Source organism: Chlorocebus sabaeus, chromosome 8, assembly GCF_047675955.1.
Source record: "Chlorocebus sabaeus isolate Y175 chromosome 8, mChlSab1.0.hap1, whole genome shotgun sequence".
NCBI lineage: Eukaryota > Metazoa > Chordata > Mammalia > Primates > Cercopithecidae > Chlorocebus > Chlorocebus sabaeus.
Window position 1 is genome coordinate 58,836,264 of NC_132911.1, and position 23,612 is coordinate 58,859,875.

Consider the following 23,612-nt stretch of genomic DNA (forward strand, 5'->3'; position numbering starts at 1 on the left):
TAAAAAAACATTAAGTGATGCTTTCTTTTAATGAAAATATGGAAGTTATAATGTTATGTAAGTTTCTGTAGTAAGCAATGAGAAATTGTAGTGAATGAAGGAGCACAAAGTTTTGGAGAAAAAATAGGAGAAAATAATTTACATTAATTTTGTGCCTACTGTGTACCAGGGACTATGGTACACCTGCAGGGTTTTTGTGTGTAATTCTTCCTCATAAAGGCACTGTGAATGTGGCTTTATTACTCCCCCAGAATTTTTTTTTTTTTTTTTTAAATAGAGATGTTAGGAGAAGGTGGTAAAGGACTTTCATGACTGGTTTACAGTAGGGTATCATGCCAGGATTTGAACCCAGTTCTTTGTGCTTGAAAATTAATGCTCTTTTACTACCTTTTTTTTTTTTTTTTTTTTTTGAAGGCTGATACTCACTATGTTTCCCAGGCTTGTCTTGAACTCCTGGGTTCAAATGATCCTCCATCCTCAGCTTCTCAAGTAGGTGGGACTACAGGCACATGCCACTGCACTGGGCTTACTACATTTTTGCCATTGTTTTCATGTGAGGAAGAAGGGATAAGATTTTTTTTTTTTTTTTTTTTTTTTGAGACGGACTTTCTCTCTTGTTGCCCAGGTTGGAGTGCAATGGTGTGATCTCGGCTCACTGCAACCCCCGCCTCCTGGGTTCAAGTGATTCTCCTGCCTCAGCCTCCCAAGTAGCTGGGATTATAGGCATTCACCACCACACCTGGCTAATTTTTGTATTTTTAGTAGCGATGGGGTTTCTCCATGTTGGTTAGGCTGGTCTTGAACTCCTGACCTCAGGTGATCCACCTGCCTCGGCCTCCCAAAGTGCTGGGATTACAGGTGTGAGCCACCGTGCCTGGCCAGGGATAAGATATTTTTTAAAAAATTAGAACTCATTTGCTAGTGCAGTGAGACAAGGAAAGAATTTTTCTTTTTAATTTGGAAGGTATAAAATACAGATATACCCAAGAATATTGAGGAAATCACTTATAAAAACCAGGAGATTTCAAGAAATATGGCATGCAGTATGTAGTTTTTGGCAATAATATTACACCAAACAGTGTCTTTGGTGCATAATAATTGGGAGAAGCTGGAGTGACAACCATGAATTAGTAATGCATGACTGTGTAACATACTTCTTCTTTAAAATGAACATGTTCACATACATTGAATTCTGAGATCTTAGGCCACATCTTATTCACAGAGCTAGCTTCATACTTGGGACATGGTAAGTACCTAATAAATGTGTGTTAATGGGTAAGAAGTGCTTTTGAAGGCATTTAGTTTTTCTTAACTCTTACTAATTTCAGATCCATACATATAGAAGTATGTGCAAATATGCTGAAGGATAGAACTCAGTGTTTTGTTTTTTTTTAGGTTTTTAAATATTTTATGAAAGCGGTATTTTACTCATCCTTAAAATATCTGTAAAGATGATTTTTTCTTTTAAACATTCAAAGCATGTTTTTATTTTTACAAGATTTATATTTAAAAAAATCTTGTCACACTGTGAAATTTAGAAGAGTAAGTGAAACTTGAGAGGAAATTTAAGAATATTATAGAGACCTAGCTTTTGCTTTAGAGATGAAGTACCTGAAGGGCTGAGTATGGAAGTGTAGCATCCCTTACTCAGAATTCAGTCTGGGTTCCAAGGTAGAGTGGTGAAATTATTGTGTTTTGCCCACCAGATGGCAGCTGTGCCATGCGCTGTCAAAGGTTCAGGCACTCTGAGAGGCTTGCATGGATAAAGGCAATGCTTTAAGCATTGGGGCAGTCTCTGAGCTTCGTGCTTCTGCTTCAGTGAAAGCTGAATGTCCAACTGTGCAGGCATCCCCCAAATAGTAAACCCAGAAGAAGTAGCAGTGTTCAGAATTAAAATAAATATACTATTAGTAGCAAGGAGCAAAAGTTCAAACGTAGAGGCACTCAAAAATGCCAACCCTCAAGAATCATCAGAATTGATTCCAAGGAAAGCCCAATTTGGGGAAGATGGCACCCACCAAAATCCCCTCATTCAAGTTGAAACTAAGTTAATGAGCCATTGGCTCAGTGGATGGGGGTAATTTTTACATGACACTTTCAAATACTATAATGCAACTTTTCAGTGACAAAAAACATGCCTCATTTTTCAGAGTGTAAACTGAGGTATTGAAACTGCATTCCATATTTGTGGCACTCATTAAAGTACTTATGAGGAGCTACCTTATAAGGTGGTTGTGAGAGGATCACTAGAGAAAATACTTGTAAAACTCTTAGCACAGAGGTTGGCACATAGTGTTAAACATGTTTTAGCTATTTTTTCTTTAAAAAGCTATTTGTGTTAATATCTTTGATATGCTTTTCAAAGTTGGTGTTCTTCTGACCAAGATGTATTTTAGCTTTATTGTGTGCATGTATATGAAATGTAATATTTTCAAGATTTAGTCATCTGGCCCTTTATGAAAGTGAAGGTGACTAACAGTTTGAGCCTCTGCTTGGTGCCAAATATTGGGCTAAGTTCTTTATGTGTATTATCTTAGTCCTCACAACAACCCTCTTGATGGGTAATAGTATCTTTAATGTAGCAGGAAGGGGACTAAAACTCACAGAGGCTAGTAAAGAAGCACTTTTACTTTAATATCTGTATTTGATCCTCATAAAAAGTCCTGAGTTTTGTGGTTTGATACTCTATGTACAGATCTACCCCGAAAACAAAATGACTTTCTATTCCCTGTTTATTGAGGTTAAGAAGGATTCCATAACTGCCCAGAGTTATTTTAATCCAAAGTACTTAGCATTTTTCCTACTATTCTACTGTCTTGTCCATTAAGGTATTAAAGGATAATTGTTTTTAAAAAGCAAAATCATGAATTCCGTACAGATATAACATGATCATGTGCCAAAGATTTTATTTAACTTACCAATTACGTAGGGAATTACTAACATATACAATGGGCTGAAGGAAGAATTTAAAGTATCACTAAAAATAAGCAATAAGAAATGCTGAAATGAATTTGGGTCTGTCCAGGACAAAGATTACATTCCCTGGACACAACCAATTTATATTTCTATGGACAAGAATAGTTTGCATTATCTATGTTTTTATAATTTGCAGGATTTTCAGATAATTTAAAGATAATGAAAAAACAGAGGTAACCCCAAGAGGACTTGAAAAGGCACTTTAGTAATTTCTTTTTTGTCCTTTTCAAGGTATTTCACAGTTTTTTTCCCAAAAGGGTTTATCTTCCAGTGACTTAAGTGCTAAGTTATTAAGGGAATATTCCCAAGTCATAGCAGAGATTGTATGACTGAAAAGCTTTTGAAAATTAAGGAGCAAAACAGCAAACCTTCAGAGACAAGTACTATGTTTGATGGTTTAGAGAAGATATGTTCATCTTGTTCTAGACAAAAATTAGTAAACAGTTCCCATCATGGACTTTAGATGTAATATACAATGATTATTTTTTAACAATGGGAATTCTTTCTAAAGGACATGCACGAGTCTTTTCTCTATGCATAGGTATTTCATATATTAATGTTTACTTTTTGATTCATACACAGATTATCATAACAATCAGTAACAGCAAGAACAAAAAACAAAGGGCAATGGAGTAAAAATCGTTTAGCTGCTTTTCCTCTTGAAAATAGTTCTTTTCTTCTGTAACTCTAATGTTGATAAATGGCTGCAGTCTACAGACTACTACCTACGTGAGACTGCTTAAAGCTCAGGTGAATCAATACAACCAAGTAAATTAAGATAGGATGGTAGGTTCATGGGAAAACATGACTTGCACATAGCAGGAATTCATTATATTGAGAGTGAAAATAGAAGTGGGTGATACAAAGCTAAATACTATATTTATGTTCATATATATAAATATTCGTATATATATATTTATAAGTTTATTTAATGCAGTTGCTGCCTCAGCATCCAGTTTTAGGCCTGACATAATATTTGAAATTTAGTCCTAATCTGTTACCTTTGGCTTAGTTAAAACCTTACTTTCCCATGTAGTTGTTTGCCGTATGGCCTACTTATTCCTCATTTCTTTGACCCCAAACCCAACATACTCCACAGCTACTGAACATGATAAAATGTAATGGTCAACACCAGAGTCACGTAAATAGGTTCACCCCTTCAGGAGGGAAGAGGGGAACTTATTTCTTTAAATTAGCCCATCTACAACCCCCACAAGAAAGCCTAAGGGATAATGCCCATAGACCTTAATAAAGGCATACACAGTCCCAGAGATTTCCTCCTCCCTCTCTCCCAACTGCTCTTTCTCCCAATCTCCCTTCTTCCGTTTCTCCCTCTTCCTCTCCTTTTCCCCACTGACCCCTTGCTGATTGAGCTCCCTGCTACCTCTTTATGTTGGTACCCCTAACCTTTCTGGGAACTGTGAATAATAAACTCTTATGTTTCATGCATTTTCATTTCACTTCATTGTGTCTCATTTGGCATAGATACTCTTAACATAGCCTTCTTTTTGGTCAGGGCTATCTTAGAGAGTGACTGTATGACAGGAATAATCTGGATACAGGTCAGGCAAGACCCACAAGAGTGTCTGCCTATAAAAACAGTTTCCTGTGAGAGGGACACCTAGTCATGGGGCAGACACTTAGGCAGTAGGCATCCTTCAGGATAAAGAGGCATTCCATGGAAGGCGTACTGTCAACATCTACAACCAAATCCTTTGAATTTCTGGCCAGGGCAAGGCTGGAGCTTATGGCCACTCTCAAGAAAAACCTCTAGACCACATTAGAAAGAAACTATCATAAAAATCACAACACTTGGCTGGGCACGGTGGCTCATGCCTGTAATCCCAGCACTTTGGGAGGCCGAGGTGGGTGGATCACCTGATGTCAGGAGTTCAAGACCAATCTGGCCAACATGGTGAAACCCTTTCTTTACTAAAAATACAAAAATTAGCCGGGCCTGGTCATGGGTGCCTGTAATCCTAGCTACTCAGGAGGCTGAGGCAGGAGAGTCTCTTGAACTCAGTAGGCGGAGGTAGCAGTGAGCTGAGATCATGCCACTGTACCCCAGCCTGGGCGGCAGGAGCAAAACTCCTCTCAAAAAACAAAAACAAAAAACACACTTGCATACATATGTGTCCCATTTATTCTCATGGATGTGGTATAGGGAATCCAAAAGAATAATTTCATGTCATTTAAATGACATTGGAGTTTGTTTTAGACATGTATTTCAACATAGGCCTGTTAGTAGAAATTCTCAGTCAAAAAGCCATTATATGAGGAATGACTGGGACCAAGAGAAAGTTCTCTAGATTTGTTATTTTATGCCTTTGCTTACTTTCTCCCTGTTCACCTATTAGTTTGCACCAATCTGCACAATGGGCTCTGTCCTGTTACCCTTTCAGGAGGCATGGGGTAGTATAGCATTATGGAGATTGTCTGGTGCTTTTCCTTCAGGAGGTTGATGTCAAGGTTAGCCTTGTATGCCCTGTTCGGTATCCTACTAGGAATTTGTAGACCTAATCTGGATCAACAAATAGAGTCTCATGAAATGTCTGGTTGTCATGAAATGTCAAAGTATGTAGAGTGCTATGTAATAGCTCAACAGGACTGACTGAACTCCTGGGTGGTCCTGAGTGGGTTAGGAATGGGGTCCACAGTGAGTGCCTAGCTGGACAAGTCTCTGCATACAGCTGACCACCTAGTGTCTATAAGGCATTAAGAGCTAGAATCACACAGTAGACCTGCACTGGCAGGCTATCCAGCATAGAAGTTGTACTTCTTTCAGTGATGAACTCTTCCATTTGCATTTTTATTTCTTACCAAAGCTACACATTTATAACTAGTTTTAATCAGAAGTGCAAGGCTCAAAATAAAAGTTTCTGACCAGGTCACTTTCTGACCCTGTATATACCTAATTCCCACTGCACAGAGGCATCTTTCTTGAAAATGTTTAGCTGTTTTTCTGCTGTTTATTTCTGTATTTAGAGACATACTGCTTTTTTTTTTCAATTTTAGATTTTGTCTATTGATATTTCACCTTCAGCTTCCCACCTCCTGTCTCTGCCAGTATAATTTTTTTAAATTAAATTACAGGGTTTTTATTAATAACCATGTGCATATGTAAATATTTTTCTCAGCTGAGCCTTTTAGTATATTCTGACTACATTTTCTTTTTTGAACTATTTTTTGTTTTCCTTGGATTAAAAATGCACTATCATTTATTACTGAACTCTTCCCCAGGGCTGACTCTGTCAGCATAAAAGTGCCTATCTATCCTATTTTTTTTTCCCTTGGGGACATTATTTTTCTTGAAGGCATTCCTTGGGGAAGTCCCTTCCCAACTCCTCTACCCAGCTCCCTCCTCATCCAACATGAACTGCTTCAATCCAAGTCGGCTGTGCAGTTGTCATCCTCAGCAACATCCTGGGAATCTCCTTTTTCTCTCTATATTGGATGTCTTGATTTATTGAAATCTTAGTTTAGGCCTCAATTTAGGTGGAGAAAATTGTCTTATAGTTTATAATAAGGGGTGCATGGGAGTTTTTTTTTTTTTATTGAATGTATGAAAATATCTTTTGGCAGGTGGATTGCCCGAACTTGGGAGTTTGAGACCAGCCTGGGCAACACAGTGAAACCCTGTCTCTACTAAAATACAAAAGATTAGCCAGGCGTGGTGGCATGCACCTGTAATCTCAGCTACTTAGGAGGCTGAGACAGGAGAATCGCTTGAACCCAGAAGGTGGAGGTTGCAGTGAGCAAAGATTGCACCACTGCACTCCAGCCTGGGCGACAGAGTGAGACTCCATCTCAAAATAAACAAACACACACAAAAAAATCTTTATTCTCACATGTTTAATGGATAAAAATTACATGGCATTATACGTTAGAAGTAAGTCAAACATTTTGAAAGCTTTAAAAATTTGTCTTTTATTTTTTAGTCCCAACATGAAAAGTACTAAGCCATTCTCATTTCTGCTCCCACACATGTGACCCCTCTCTCCTTCCCAAAAGATTCTAGGACCGTCTGTTTATTCTGGTATTCTGAAATTTCACAATAATACATACTTGTATAGGGTTGGTTGGTTTGTTTTTGTTACACGAGGCATTCAGTACCCATATCCTTTAGTTCTGGTAATTTGTTTTATATTATTTCTGTGATCTTTCCCTTCTGTTTTTTTTTTTTTTTTTTGTTCTTTCATTTTAAAATTTCTATTATGAATATTACCTCAGCCTGATGAACCTCTGGAATAATTCCTTAATTTTTAATTTCCTTCTCTCTCTCTCTCTCTCACCCTTTATTTGGGTATAATTTACATTTGATAAAATCTCTCCAATTTTAAGTGTTATGATTTGATGCGTTTTGACAAACATATGTATTCACGTAATCACCACTACAGTAAGATAATAGAACATTTCCATCACCCAAAAAAGGATTTCTTATTTCCCTTTATAGCTGATTGCTTCTCCCCTTTTCCCAACCCTTGGAAACCATGGATTCACTTTCTGTGGCTGTACTGTTTTTTTCTAGAATTTTTTGCAAATGGAGTCTTATGGTCTGGCATCTTTGCTATCTGCTTCTTTTACTTAGCAAAATGATTTTGAGATTCATTATTGTTTCCTGAATCAGTAGTTTGTTTTTCATTGCTGAGTGGTATTTCATTGTATGTACATACCACACTTTGTTTATACATTTGCCAGCTAATATACATTTATTTCCAGTTTCTGGCTATTATGGATATAAGTTATATAAACATTCATGACCAGTCTTCTTGCAGGACATGTTTTTTATTTTTCCTAGGTAAATATCTAGGAGCGAGATTGTTAGCTTGTATGGTAATTGTATGTTAATAAGAAATTGCCAACTCCTTTCAAAAGTAGTTGTATCATGTTGTATCCCTACCAACAATATATGAGGATTCTAGTTGCTCTGTATTCTGGTTTGCACTTGCTATTGTTAGTCTTAAATTTTAGCTATACCAGTGTGTTTACTTTTCTGCATTTAATTTGCATTTTTCTAAGTGACTATTGTTGGACCTCTTTACATGTACTGATTTGCTGTTCATGTATCTTTTGTGGTATAGTGTGTTTTCAGATTTATTTTCTGTTGGGCATTTGAAATCTAGAGCTGCAAGAGTTCTTTACATATTCTGGGTACAATATATTCACTTGATCTTAGCCAAAAGGCTGAGAAGCAATTATATATATAATACAATATACACTACATTCAGATGTATGTCTTGCATACATTTTCTCCCAGTCTAATAGCTTGACTTTTTACTTTCTTAGTGGTGGGATTTTGAATGAACAAGTTTTAAATTTTGGTAAGCCCAGTTTGTTTATTTCCTTTGTATGGCTCATGCTTTTCAAGTCTTATCTAAGAAATCTCTGCCTGCCTATGTCAATGACAAGATTTTCTCCTGTGTTTTCTTTTAGGAGTTTCATCATTTTAGTTCTTACGTTGGGTCTGTTTGTCCCATTTTGAGCTCTCTCTCTCTCTTTTTTTTTAATATACTGTGGGAGGTAAGAGTTGAGATTCATTTTATTTTAAATGGATATCCAGTTATTCCAGCACTCTTTGTTCCAAAGACTATCCTTTCTTCATTGAATACTTTGAATTAGAAAGGATAGTCTTTTGTCAAAAGTTAATCAACCACATGTGTAGGGGTGCATTTCTGCATTCTCTGTTCTGTTTCATTGATTTGTGCATATATTTGTATGCCACAATATACCATCTTGATTATTGTAGCTTTATAGTAAGCCTTGAAACCAGATAGTGTAAATTTTTCCAACTTTATTCTCTTTCAAAATTGCTTTGGCCAATTTAGGTTCTTCCATTTTTTCTTTTTAAACTGCTAAACCAGCAGCTGGAGACTAAAGCTTTGAGTGCCTGGCCTGGAATTTCCCCCTGCTATGTAAATTTTATCTACACTGGAAAAGTAGCCTTGGGCCTTATATTCCTGGGTGAAAAGAGAGACCATAGAAAGATGGAGTCAAGTCGTCTGGTGATTAGAGGCAGCATGCACAAGAGTACTGGAGAGAACTACACAAAATGACCCTGCCCATCTGTAAAGCAGTCCATCATTATCTTGGACACTCAAATTGGTATTTTGCTAGTTTAGGTTTTTCTGGCATGAAAAGAGAACCAGTTATCTTCCATTAGTTCTGTAACATATACTACTTATAAGTTATTTTATGGCTGCTTCTGATTTCACACAATCTTTTTCAAACAACAGTGGCTAAGATTGAATTCTCTTATTGCCTTGCTTGGAGTTTGATTTCCAATGGTTTAATCCCAAGTATTTGTGACTTATATTTGCCCATCAATATAAATCTCCTTATAGACACCATTGTAATCCAGTGGCTACATACCTATATCATGAAGGCTGATCCTTTCCTGTTTCTTTTTATTGTTGTGTATATGAATTACAATCACTCAGGCATGTAGACAGACACAGGCACTATTTCTCTAATTTTGTATATTAGGAGATTAATTTCCATTTATATAATAAATTTGTCCTCTGAAATTTCCAAGGTTGATAATGGTTTTTACATGTAATTCTTAAGTAGCTTAATTAACTTCTCAACTTTTTTTCTGTTATTGCCTTCTGCTAATGAGAGAAATTAAATACTAAGGAATAATGTTTTGCCAGATAGCCCTGAGTTTAGAGGGCCCCAAACCATTGTATATTTAAGATTTTTTGCCCTCCAAAAACCAGGTTTTGTCCTTTGGGATTATTATTGCTCTCATGAGAACACATAATCTAATTGATGCAAAAGAGGTAATTTTGTAACAATTACAATGATAATAACTTTCCTTTCTTGGGTAGCTGTTATGTAATAGGCACTGTACTATGTGCTTAACACATGTTGTCTGATTTAGCTCTCCTAAAGGCCATAAGAGGAATGTATTATTTCTGTTTTCTGAATGAAGAAACTGAGAAAGTTTAACTTATCTAAAATCAAGTTTCAGAGACTAGATCTCAAAATGATTCTGCGTGACCTTGAAGATCTACTACTCTCCTCTCCTCACAAAGATACTATTCACATTTATAGAAAAGTCAAGCCATTTCTGACTAGAGATGCACAATTAGTTGTGGCACTAAATGTCAATGTACTGATTTGCAGAAATGGTTCAGTCTTTTCTGTTTGGCATTACTTGAAGATTATTAAAGATTTTTCTAGCCTGTGAATACTGGGAAGAACAGTTTACATATGATTACTAGGAACTCTGAATATAAAATGATAATTCTAGAGAGGACTTTTACAGTCACAAGGTGAAAAATTTTTTTTGGTTTTGAAAGAATGTAGGCACAGAGTTCCTATATGGTGATACTCCCAAAGAACTTTTCATTGGTTCACTATATGTATTTTTCTCTTTACATACTTAACCAATTTAAAAAGGTAAAACTTATATAGCATGTAGTAAAAATATTAGATAGTGTAGGCAGGTATAAAATAAAAAGTGTCTTCCTTCTCTCATCTCCAACTTCTAAAGTTTATTTATAAAGGTATCTTAAGGTGATTTTTCTAAACTTTAAATGTGCATAGCAGCATGTGTATATATTATCATTTTTATTTGTAAAACTGAGGTAATAGTATCCAAATTGTAGCACATTTAGGTTTATTCTTCTAAAATAGTTGTGTATTGCACTGAGTCAAAATTTAACTCATTCTGTATTTAAAGATACATGATCATATCTGTTAGGCAGGAATCTAGACCCAACATGGTGGTATCACCTGGCATGGCAGGTCCTTTGTTAGGAGTTCCCACCCTTCACTTCCTGCTAAGACTCTCAGTGCGCGAAAACAGCCCGGGCGCGAAAAAAGCCCGCGCCCACCAAAAAACCCCCACAAAACCCCCACTCTGCGCAAGCTCCTGGACAGTCATTCCTCAGAAATCGAAACCTGACTCAGGAAAACTGAAACCTACAAACCCCGCCTACCTTGCCCTATAAAAGGCCCCTCCCCCATACCGCCTGGAGGGCGACTTCCTCGGCCCTCCTCCTAGGGGACCGGTGAACCTCACCTGCGAGCCCAATAAAGGCTACCTCTCTTCTCATCTGCCTCCTCTCTTCTTGCTCGGCTCCACATTACATTACATTGGTACCGAAACCTGGGATGAGACCCCTCCCCGGACCCCTGCCAGTTTGGGCAGGCTCTAAACCTGGGATGAGACCCCTCCCCGGACCCCTGCCAGTTTGGGCAGGCTCTCCTCTCCCCAAGCCAGGACCTCCTCTCTGAGGCGGGAGCTGTGTCACCAAATCCAAGACTCAATTTGATCACTGCTGGGTAAGCTTTCCCCCCTCCTGCAGGCTCTGGGAGTCCCTGCCCGAAAATGAGGCCACGTCAGGGCGTCCCCCGTCTGTCACTTGTGACCTCCCTACCGGGGACTAGGAGACGTCCAGCCTCCCCAGAAGCCGCCATACCCGGCACTCCGCCATAGCCCGCACTCCGCGTGGCAGTGGGAGGATGCTCCCTTTGCCTCAGGACTGCCCACCTCAGGATCATGGGGGCTGCCTAGTCCAAACCAGACCGAAAAATCCCCTCTGGGGTGCCTCTTGGCTAATTTCCAGACTTTAGGTCTGGGCCAAGACCTAAAACGAAAGCGGCTTATTTACTTCTGCACAGTGGCATGGCTGCAGTATAAATTAGATAATCAGTCTCCGTGGCCTGCAGAGGGCACTCTAGACTTTAACATCCTCATAGACCTGACCAACTTCTGCAAGAGACTAGGCAAATGGTCCGAGGTACCCTATGTTCAGGCCTTTTGGGACTTGCGCTCCCGCCCAGACCTTTGTGCCCAATGTTTGTTGGCCCAGGTCTTGCTCCCGACATCTTCCTTAGGCCAGAAGAAGAACAATGTCCCCTCTTTCTCTGAGCCCCCTAATGTTTTTTTTCCGCTTCCCCTTCAGTCCCCCGCTCAACTGCCCCCCCTTACTCTGACCCCTGGCCGTCTCCGTCTGCGCCACCTCTTCTCTTCACTCCTCCTGTGTCCCCATCAAACCTGAGGGACCCTGTCTCTCCTACCTCCTCTTCCTCCTCGCCTGCCTCAGCCCATACCTGGTCCAGGACCAACCTCCTGTGCCCCTTGCAGGAAGTGGCAGGCGCCAAAGGAGTGGTCCGGTCCATGTGCCGTTTTCACTGGCAGACTTAAGATTGAAGAGCATGTAGACTCTTTCTCGGCCAACCCCACTCTGTATATCAAAGAGTTCAGATACCTATGCCAGGCGTATGACCTCACCTGGCATGATCTCCATGTCATTATGACCTCAACCCTGTCCCCTGAGGAACGGGAATGTATCCTAGTGGCAGCCAGGCAGCACGCTGACCAGGTTCATTTAACTGACCCTGCCATGCCAGTTGGCACCGAGGCGGTGCCCTCGGCCGAGCCCGACTGGGACTACCAGGTTGGGCAAGCAGGCCGCCGCCACTGAGACATGATGGTCCAGTGCCTTCTTGCTGGCATGCAGGCAGCCTCCAATAAATAAGTCAATCAACTTTGATAAATTAAAGAAGGTAGTCCAAGACTCAGATGAGAATCTGGCCATTTTTCTTAGCCAACTAACTGAGGCACTCATTCAGTACACCTGCCTTGACCCTGCTTCCCCTGCAGGAGGAACCGTCTTGGCTACATACTTTATTTCTCAGTCGGCTCCGGATATCCAGAAAAAATTAAAAAAGGTGGAGGAGGGCCCTCAAACTCCCATCCAGGATTTAGTCAACTGGCCTTCAAGGTCTACAACTCCAGGGAGGAAGCAGCTGAGGCCCAGCAACAGGCCAGGCTAAAACAGAAGGTACAACTCCAAACCCAGGCCTTGGTAGCAGCCCTGAGGCCCGCTGGCTCCAGGAGCTCTCAGAGAGGAGGTGCTCCCCAAGCGCCACCTGGTGCCTGTTTCAAGTGCGGCAATGAAGACCACTGGGCCAGGCAGTGCCCCAACCCTGAGAAGCCAACTCGTCCCTGTCCGAGCTGTCGGCAGATGGGCCACTGGAAGTCAGACTGCCCCAACCTGAGGACAGTTGCTACGCCACTACGTGATGAGCCTCCTCCAGGTACTGGAGGCGTCTTCCAGCTCCTCGACACCAACGAAGATTAAAAGGCCCAGGCTGGAGAATCCCTCCTACTCTCGCCAAGCCCAAGGTTACGCTCCAGGCAGCGGGTAAGTCCATATCCTTCCTTGTGGACACGGGAGGCTATCTACTCTGTTTTGCCTTCCTCCAGTGGCCCAGCCATCCCTCCGCTGTCACGGTCATAGGAATTGATGGCACTCCCTCCACCTACCGCCAGGCTCCTCCTCTGTCTTGCCGCCTGGATGGCTCCCTTTTCTCGCAATCATTTCTCATCATTCCTTTGTGCCCAGTCCCTTTGTTAGGACGAGACCTCCTCTCCAAGCTAGGGGCCTCAGTTCACTTCCGGCCCAACCCCTCTCTGCACCTTGCATGTTTCTCTTTCCCCTCCTGATAAACCCCGCCAGGCTCATACCTCATTCCTGGTTTTTGGTCCCCAGTAACCCTTAGGTGCAGGCGGCAACCATTCTCCTAGAAACTCCACATTCCCCACTATCCACGGTCATCTGAAAGAAGAGGACCATACACCTTAATCCCCGCCACCCCCACTGCTGCCAAGCTCCTTGGTCTTCCCTCCTGGTATCACCTGTCCCAGCTGAAAAAGTTGCCCACCCAACATGATTCCAATTGGACCACTCAGGTTGTTACACCTACCAAGTTACAACTCACGTGCGCAGGAAACGACCCTCTGCCTGACCTTCCTTGGTCACCTAGTCCTCCCAAGTCTAGCTCCCTGTGTCATCCTCTTTGTCCAGGACCGCATAAAGGAAGCCTCCCGGGTTGCTGTCAATCAGATGCTACTCCACCCCTACACCCGAGTTCCAACCTCCGAAGAACCCCACCACAGCCTATATCAGCAGGAAGCAGCCAGATGAACACGTCACCCCCTTTTTCTTATTAGAAAGAGGTCGGAATGTTAGGCAGGAATCTAGACCCAACATGGCAGTATCATTCGGCATGGGAGGCCCTTTGTTAGGACTTCCCGCCCTTCACTTCCTGCTAAGACTCTCAGCACGCGAAGAAAGCCCGTGCCCGCCAAAAACCCCCACTCTGCACAAGCTCCTGTTCACGTCATTCCTCAGAAATCGAAACCTAACTCAGGAAAACCGAAACCTACAGACCCTGCCTACCTCACCCTATAAAAGGCCCCCTGATACCCACCCCGAGCACGACTTCCTCGGCCCTCCTCCTAGGGGACCGTGAACCTTGCCCAGGAGCCCAATAAAGGCTACCTCTGTTCTCATCTGCCTCGTATCTTCTTGCTCGGCTCCCCATTACATTGTAATATCTAAATATTTGCTACTTAGATAAAGAGATTTTTGAAGAATGTTCTTAGTACACATAGTTTGGGGTCTTTCTGAGTATATTTGTATAGTGAATTACAAGAGTAAAATAGTTACATTAAAGAATATGTGCATTGTAAAATTTCATAGATATTCTCAAGCTGCCATTCAATAAAGGTATATGAAACTTCACTGATGTCAAACTGTGTGAGAAAGCCCATTTCTTCACACTAGGTGTTTTAAAACCAAAGATTTTTGTCACTCTGATAGATGAAAAACAATGTTTTGATTTGCCTGTCTTTAGGTATAAGGGAGGTTGAGCGTATTTTCTATTTCTTGATCACTTGTGTTCTTTCTCTTTTTTAAATAAATTGCCTATTCATATTCTTGTCCATTTTTCCATTGTGATATCCATGTTTAGTTTAGTTTTGTTTTATTGATTGTATGAATTGTTTGCAAATAAAGGAAATTTGTCCTTTTTCATTTGTGTGGCAGTTTAAAACAATTTTACCATTTGGGTTATAACTTTTACAAGTTTTATTTATTAATGTTTAAAAAAATCAACTTATTGAGGTATAATTTACGTAAAGAGATGTACTCATTTTAAATGTAAAATGTGATGAGTTTTGACAGTCGTGTTCACCTGTATAATTAACATCTCAATAAAAATACAGAACAATTCTATCCCAAATAGTTTCTTTATGTTCTCTGAAGATAATTCCACCATTCCTGGCCCTGGGAAAGAACTCATTTACTTTCAGTTATACTGCCTTTTCCTAGCAGTTCTGTGGAATCATGAAGTATATACTCCTGTGACTAGGGTTTTGATCAGCATGAAGCTTAAGATTCATCCAAATTGTTACATCTATTAGTAGTTTGTGCCTTTTCATTGCTGAGTTGTATTCATTATGTAACACATTTTACCGTAGAGTCGCCTTTTGTTTGCTGGGGCTTCTGTAACAGATTACCACAAACTGAGTAACTTAAAACAACAGATTTATTCTCACAGTTCTGAAGGCTAGAAGTCTGAATGCTGCCTCTAAAGATTGTAGGGGAAGATCCTTCCTCACCTCTTCTCTGGCTTTTGGTGGTTGCCTGCAGTTCTTGGCATTCTTTGGCTTGCAGCAGGATAGCTGGAATGTCTGTCTCCATCTTTGTGTAGCACTCTTTCTCTGTCTCTGTATCTCTTCTCTTCTTATAAGGACACTAGTCACCTATTACAGTTTGCTTTCTAGCCCTCGAGAATTCATGTCCTTATGTGCAAAATGCATTTACTGCATCCCAATATTCCCAAAAGTTTTAACCATTCCACCATCAACTTTAAATTCAAAATCTCATCTAAATATAATAATTTCACAAAGTCCCAAATCTCATTTCATATATTATCAAAATCAAATATGGGTGAGACTCTGGGTATAATGCATCTTGGACCAAAATTCCTCTCCATTCACAGACGTGTGAAACTAGAAAACAAATTATTTGCTTCTAAAGTACAATGATGGGACAGGCATAGGATAAGCATTCCCATTCCAAAAGGAAGAAACTGAAAGGAAAAAAGGGGTCACGTGTTCCAAGCGAGTTAGAAACCTAGCAGGGCAAATTTCATTAGATTTCAAGGCCTGAGAGTAATCCTCAGTGGCTTACTGCTTTGTTCTCTGGGCCCTACTCAGGCAGCAGCCCACCCACTCAGCCCCCAAGGGCAGTGGCTTTACCCTCTCTGGCCCTCACAGTCATTTGTCCCATCTCTGTTTCTTTCATCTGATGAAATAATATTCTCCAAAAACCTTGTTGGTCTTCTGTGGATGCCAAAGGGGTCTGTACCATTAGACACAATTGTTCTCCACAGATCTTTCCTGGGTAACTCCATCTATTTATGGCTTCTGCTGAGATGGCTGATTGGATCAGTGAATCACATTAGCAAGAGGTTGTTCAGGCACACTCTTGGCCTATTTCCAGAGCCTATCTAGAACTAGCTTTAGGTGTTTTTTACAGCAGCACCCTACTTCCTATTACCAAATCTTTTTCAGTTTCCTGGGACTGCTGTAAGAAAAGTACCACAAATTGGTGCCTTCAAACAACAGAATTTATTCATTCATAGTTCTGTAGGCTAGAAATCTGAAATCAGGGTGTCAGCAGAATTGGTTCCTTTGAGTACTCTGAGGGACATCCTGTTCTGTGTGTCCCTCCTAGCTTCTGGTGATTTCCAGCAGTCCTTGGTGTTCCATGATTTGTAGATGTATCATGCTAATATCTGCCTCCATCTTCACATGACATTTTCCCTGGGTGTCTCTTTTCTAAGTTGTATTGGATTAAGAGCCTACACTATTCCAGCATGACTTCATCTTAATTTATATCATAATTACATCTGCAATGACCCTATGTTTAATTAGGGTCACATTTATAGGTACCAGAGGTTAGGACTTCAACATATCTTTTTTGAAGAGAGAATTTAACCCATGACTAACCTGTTGATGGACATTTGGGTTACTCCAGTTTCTGGTATTGTGAGTAAAATTACAATGAAAATTCATGTACAAGTTTTTGTATGTTTTTATTTCTTTGGGTAGATTACTAGAATGGAATTTCAGGAATATATGGTAAGTTTGTTGAACTTTACAAGAAACTGCCAAACTGTTTCCAAAGTATTATGCCATTTCACACTTCCTCTGGTTATGCATGAGAGTTCTAGTTACTCTATATCCTTACCTTGGTATTTTCACTGTTTTTAATTTTAGTTATTATATGTAGTGCTCTATCCCACAGTGGTTTTAGTTTATTTCCATTTCTCTAATGAGGAATGATCCTGAGTATCATTTTATGTTCTCCTGTGTTCTGTTAATACGGTGAATTACACTGATTGGCTGCTTAATGTTAAAAAAACTTGCATTTCTGGAATAAACTTGAAGATTATAGTTGATGTGGTTTTCTAATATTTTGTTGAGAATATTTTCATTGATGCTTATGGGGGTTATTGCTCTGTGGTTTTCTTGTAATGTCTTTTCTGATTTGGGTACCAGAGTAATATTCTTCTCATACAATGAGTTGGGAACTATTCCAAAGGGCTTATATAGGATTGATACTATTTTTTAGAATGGTTTGATAGAAAATTCACTATTGAAGCCATCTGGGCCAGAAGTTCTTTGTGAAAAATATTTACAGTATAAACTTATTTTTTTAAGAGGATATAGGACTATTCAAATTTTCTATATGTTTTGTGTCTGTTCTAGTAAATTGAGTCTTTCCCCAGTCTGTTTGCTCATTAAATGAGTGGATAGTTTATATAAAAAGGTGCTATTTTTCCACTACCTGCATTCTTTTTTTCTCCAGTTCATTTACTCACCCCTTCAACTCACTGTTTTTCAAATTGAGGCCTCGTGGTATATGTATATTTCAAAGACTTAGAATTTTGTCTATTCACATTTTTTCTCCCACAGCATTTCTGAGAAAACTGGGTTAGATGCCTTACAAACTCCTGAAATCTTCTGTCTTACTTGCCTTTTGACTTCTACTTTAAAAGATTATGGCATAAAGTTGTGTACTTTCTTTCTGCTGATGTTTCTTTTTCTTTTTATTTGGCTTCTTGTTGTTTTCTTCCTCCTCCCTACTTTCTCCTTCTTGTTCTCCCCTTCTTTTCTGTCTCCTTCTAATTTTTCTTATTTATTATGTTAGTTTTTCTGTGATCTGACCTCACCTCACAAAATATTACATTAAGAATATTCTGATGTTTTTCTCTTTTGGTATGTTGGCCTATTACCTCATATAGATTACAAGCTAACAGAAGACAATGACATCATCTTATGTTTTTCATCTACTATTCCCTAGACAGTGGTCAACTAGTAACGACCCAATGACTTGTTGGCTTTGTATTGATTGAAATGTAAGTTATAAACTGAAAGATGAATCTTAGTTCATGATCTTTAGATTCTACTCCAGTTTTTATGGTACTCCCTTGCAGGGTTAAGGTTTTAATAATTTAATGATTTAGGGAGGTGCACAAACCTATAGTAAATGGACATCATATTTCATTATTTTTATTTTTATTTCCATTCTCTCAGTTTTCAGCCTTTCCATCCTAGTTGTTGGAAAATGCAATTTCTTGATAGATTGATTTAGTCCTTGTACTTCTAGCAAGTATTGATTCTCCCCCAAACTCTTTTTGCTGCATTTCTAAGACAGAAGTGCAGTATTCAATTTATTCAAAGAAGAACTAACATACCAGTTATCCTACAGAACATAGCTAGAATTTTTCTACCTCTATAGTTTGTAATTGCAATTTAACATTTTCTGTCACTGTTAAAGACAGACCATCCTTGACTAGTTTTTTAAAATTATGTTTTTACTTACTGATTGTCTACCAAGATGATTTGATAGACTAACATGGCTTTCCACTATGTATAGGGCAAACAAAATATAGTTTTATATTTTAAAGTAGATTTTTTACAAGCAGGCCAGGTGCAGTGGCTCATGCCTGTAATCCTAGCACTTTGGGGGGCCAAGGTGGGTGGATCATTTGAGGTCAGGAGTTTGAGACCAGCCTGACCGACATGATGAAACCTCTACTAAAATACAAAAATTAGCAGGGTATAGTGGCGGGCGCCTATAATCTCAGCTATTCGAGAGGCTGAGGCAGGAGAATCACTTGAACCCAGGAGGTGGACGTTGCAGTGAGCCAAGATCGTACCACTGCACTCCAGCTTGGGTGACACAGTGAGACCCCCTCTCAAAAAAAACAAATAAAAATAAAAAAATACAAATACAAACATACATTAATTTAATGTGTATTTATTGTACCATATAAATAAAATTTAAATCTAGCCTTTGGTTATTTATTTTGATGATGAAAATGGGAAATACATTTTAGTTCAAAGTTGGAAGAGAGGAAAACAGTCTAATGAGTAGAAAGAATGCCATTTAAATCAGTCATTCTTAATTTTATTGCTTTGTATTCTTAATTCTTTTATGTAATCTTGAGGGTGTTCCCTAATTTCTCATTACTTCACTTTTGTTTTATTCCTTTTTTTTTTTTGAGATAGGGTCTTGCTCTGTTGTCCAGGCTAGAGTGTACTGTCACAAGATCATAGCTTGCTGTGACCTCAAATTCTTGGGCTTAAGCGATTCTTCCACCTCAGCCTTGCAAGTAACTAGGACTGCAGGCATGCACCACCACATCTGGCTTTCATTTTTCTTATAGATCAGCTTTCTGATTCACTTGGTTTGGCTTTGTGTCCCTACCCAAATCTCATCTTGAATTGTAATTCCCAGGTGTTGAGGGAGGATTGCAGGGGAGGTGGTTGGATCATGGGGATGGTTTCCCCCATGCTGTTCTCATGATAGTGAGTTCTCATGAGAGCTGATGGTTTTAAAAGTGTTTGACAGCTCCCCCTTCATGCGCTGTCTCTGTCTCCTGCCTTGTGAAGAAGGTACTTGCTTCTTCTTCGCCTTCTGCCATGATTGTAAGTTTCCTGAGGCCTTCTCAGCCATGTGGAACTGTGAGTCAGTTAAACCTCTTTTATTTATGAATTACCTAGTCGCAGGTAGTAACTTTATAGCAATGTGAAAATGAAATAATACACTGATGTTTATCGCACAGAAACCTGGCAAAATTAAATCGAAATCCTAGGATATTGTATCATACCACCATGAATGTACTATAATGTTTAGTCAGTCTCAGTTTTGTTCACAATGAGCCATATGTTTTCTAGCATTGTTTTCATCTGTTTGTAGGTGATACAAAATATGCTTCTGTTTGTAGGATTTAGTTACTTTATTAATTGAGGATACTTAAAATAATAAATGAATAAATTATAGCAGATAACTTCCCAAATTCTACTCACCAATTCCAGTTTATATTCTTAATTATCATATAAATTTTTATTTTGGAAAATAAATATCTAAACTCAAAAAATATCCTAAAAGGCATTAATTCTCAATGCACATGTTACATGCCAGAGCTGAGAATACTGGAGATTTTTTTTGTCAAAATATTGGGAGCTTCAAAGAAGTTGTTTAGTGACTCTCTTGGAGTCCAGGAATGACCAACAATAATATGGTAATGATACCACTCTAGCCTCACTAACGATCTTTTTGGAAATATTCTCACTGTCACATTGTAGGAAATAGTGATTTTATTGAGTATTTTAAATTCCAAATATAAATCTTCTATTATGGCACTTCTTCAGAGGAGATGAAGAATAAGTTTTGTCTATCCTGAACCCTCCTACTTTTATGATGACCTGTTGTTCTGAGTCTTCCATTTCTATCAGTTGCCATAATGCTGTATGTTATTTTTTCTTTTATAGGTAGTAACTGGAAAGTTTTTATAATCACCAGTGACTTGCCAGATGCAGGAACCAGCTCACAGATTTATATTATTCTGTATGGACAGCATAGAAGTTCAGCCCCCATATATCTTTATGGAACAGATGGGGCTCGATTTCAGGATGGCCATGAAGACATATTTACTGTAAGTAATAAAACTGAGTACAAGCTGTTAATATAAGTGATACAGCTAGTAGGTACTTTGGAAGGAACATAGTCTATCCCTTTAACAATACCATGTGCCCTGTAGAAGATCATTCAAAAGTAATTTATGGAAGTTTTTGCTCAAGCGGATTTAACACAAGTAAATCTGCAATATGGGAAGAGACAGTAGCTAGAGAGAAATACTAGATGGTAAGCATTTATTTCTATGTGGACAGACATCAGCAGCAAGGGCTTATGCCTTTCTGGCTTTCCAGATAAGGCTCCAAGTCAAGTTCAAAAAATGAAAAATAAAATTATCAAACAAGGAAGGCAAAAAAGTTGTCATCAAGTTGTTAATTATTGGTTTTTATTAGTTATTAGTTATCAAGTTATTAGACCATGGCTAGACACATGGAGATCAATATCTAGAGGGAAACAGAGGTAACAAAGATGAAGCAAGGAGACCAGTGCCATGTTGTTAAACTGAAGTCAGATACATTAGCAAACAAAGGCAAGACTTGAAATGGGTCAAGCACCTAGCACTTATAGGTGCTTAGTAATGTCTGTTGAATAAATTAATGGATGCACAGAAGGACTGCTTTGAACCAGGTGGAGACAGTAAAATCACCATGAAAAAAGAGTGTCCTTAAGTATTGTAAGTCTTCATTGGACAGCCACCTCCATGTGATCCTGGGTGTTTGGTTTACTACAACCACAGTAGAGGCTGAACCATTTGGAAACATTGTTCCCATTAGTTTAGTTTGATTTAACTTTTCCATCCTATATGAGTCAATATTTAAAGACACTCTTGTGCTTATAGTCACTAAAAGTAAAAGATTTTGTCGTTATTTTCCATGAGTAAGAAACAAAAATAGTCTGAGCTGTTGTTGTTGTTTTGCTATTTTAGTGTTTCTGTTTACTTTTAAATTGAATTATATATTCACATAGTTTATAGGGCTAAATAATTTTCAATTCTGTAACAAGAAAGGAGCACCCTTAACCCCTCATTTTCATAGTTTGATGCTTCTTTTTTCTTAATGCTGCTACTACATTTCAGCTCTTTCTGTTGTCACTCTTGCTTGAGTTCTGGAATGGCTACATTGATCTCTTGTTGTAGAGGTGATAGCTTCATTAAATGCAGTAATTTCACGCCAATTTTGATCACAGTTTCGTTTGTTCTAATGAATTGTTTTCTTGTGAGGGTTCTTAGGCAGACTGTTTTACATCTTCCTTTCCTTTTTCCTTGTACTTTCTTTGTATAGACCTTTTTTTTTCCTTTTTTATTGTAAAATACACAAAAGTTACCATTAAAAAATTTTAAATTGTACCATTTAGTGGCATATAGTACATTCACAGTGTTATTCAACAATCACTATCTACTTTTATAACATTTTTTTCACTCCAAAAGAAAACCTTGTTATGCAGTCACTCCCTGTTGCCTTTCTGCCAACCCCTAGCAACCTCTAATGTCTTCCCTTCCCTTTCCCTTCCCCTTCCTTTTCCCTTCCCTTTCCCTTCCTATCCCTGATTCCTCTCCCCACTTCCCCTCCCGACTTTTCCTCCCCCTTCCCCTCCCCCTTCTATTGCCTCCCTCCCCTCCCCTCCCCTTCCTTCCCCTTCCCTTTCCTATTTGGATGTTTTAAATTTTTTCTTGTTGCTGAAATTGCTCTAGCTAGAACTTTCAGTACAGTGTTGAATAGAAGTAGCAAAAATTATTATCCTTGTCTTGTTCCTGATTTGGGGGAAAAGCTCTCCATCTTTTACCATTTAGTATGATGTTATCTGTGGGTTTTTCTCACGATGAGTGTCCTTTACCATGTTCAGGAAGTTCTTTTCAATTTCTAGTTTGTTGAATTTTTTTTTTTTTTTTTTTTAAATCATGAAAGGGCATGTGATTTTGTCAAATATGTGTGTGTGTGTGGGGGGGTGGTTTGGCATCAGTTGAGATGATTGTGTTTTTCCCCTCTATTTTATTTACGTGGTATATTAGATTGATATTTGTATGTAGAACCAATTTCCATTCCTGGTAAATCCTAGTTTATTATAATGTGTAATCTTTTTAATATGCTTCTGGATTCATTAGCTAGTTTTGTTGAAGATGTTTGCATCTTTATAAGGCACAGTGGTTTATAGTTTTCTTGTTAAGTCTTTGACTTTGTTATCAGCATAATGCTGACCTTGCAGAATGAGTTAAAAAGTATTTCCACCTCTTTTTTGGAAGTGTTTGGAATTAATTCTTCTTTAAATATTTGATAGAATTCACCAGTGAAGACTTCTGTCCTAGGTTTCTTTTTCTTGGGAGGTTTTTCATTACTGATTCAACCTCTTTACCTTTTATAGGTCTATTCATATTTTTTATTTCTTCGAGTCAGTTTTGGTGGTCTGTGTGTTTCTATAGATTTGTCCATTTCATCTAGGTTATCTAATTTGTTGGCATACTGTTGCTCATAGCATTCTTTTATAATCCTTTTTATTTCTGTAAAGTCAATAGTAATGTCTCTTCTTTTATTTTTGATTTTAGCAATTCTCTTTGCTAAAATCTAGATAGGCTAAAGTCTATCAGTTTTATTGATGTTTTTAATAAACAAATATTAATTTCATTTATTTTGTTGTTTTTATATTCTCCCTTTTGTTTATCATCTATCTCTTTGTTCTACCAGCTTAGGATTTAGTTTGCCTTTCTTTTTCCAGTTCCTTAAGATGTAAAGTTAGGTTATTTATTTGAGATTTTTCTTCTTTTTAAATGTAGGTGTATATAGCTATAAATTTCCCTCAGAGCTCTGCTTTTTGCATATTTTTTGTATCTTATATTTTTGCTTTCACTTA

At 38.7% G+C, this 23,612-nt stretch overlaps 1 protein-coding gene across 1 annotated transcript in view; it reads left to right on the forward strand.

The window, feature by feature from the left end:
- Nucleotides 1-23,612, forward strand: part of RP1 (RP1 axonemal microtubule associated) — a 325,891-nt gene that overhangs the window by 58,825 nt on the left and 243,454 nt on the right. The window contains exon 4 of the mRNA XM_038000500.2: nucleotides 20,624-20,787. Coding sequence (XP_037856428.2) covers nucleotides 20,624-20,787 — 164 coding nt within the window. The remainder of the gene's footprint in view (nucleotides 1-20,623; nucleotides 20,788-23,612) is intronic.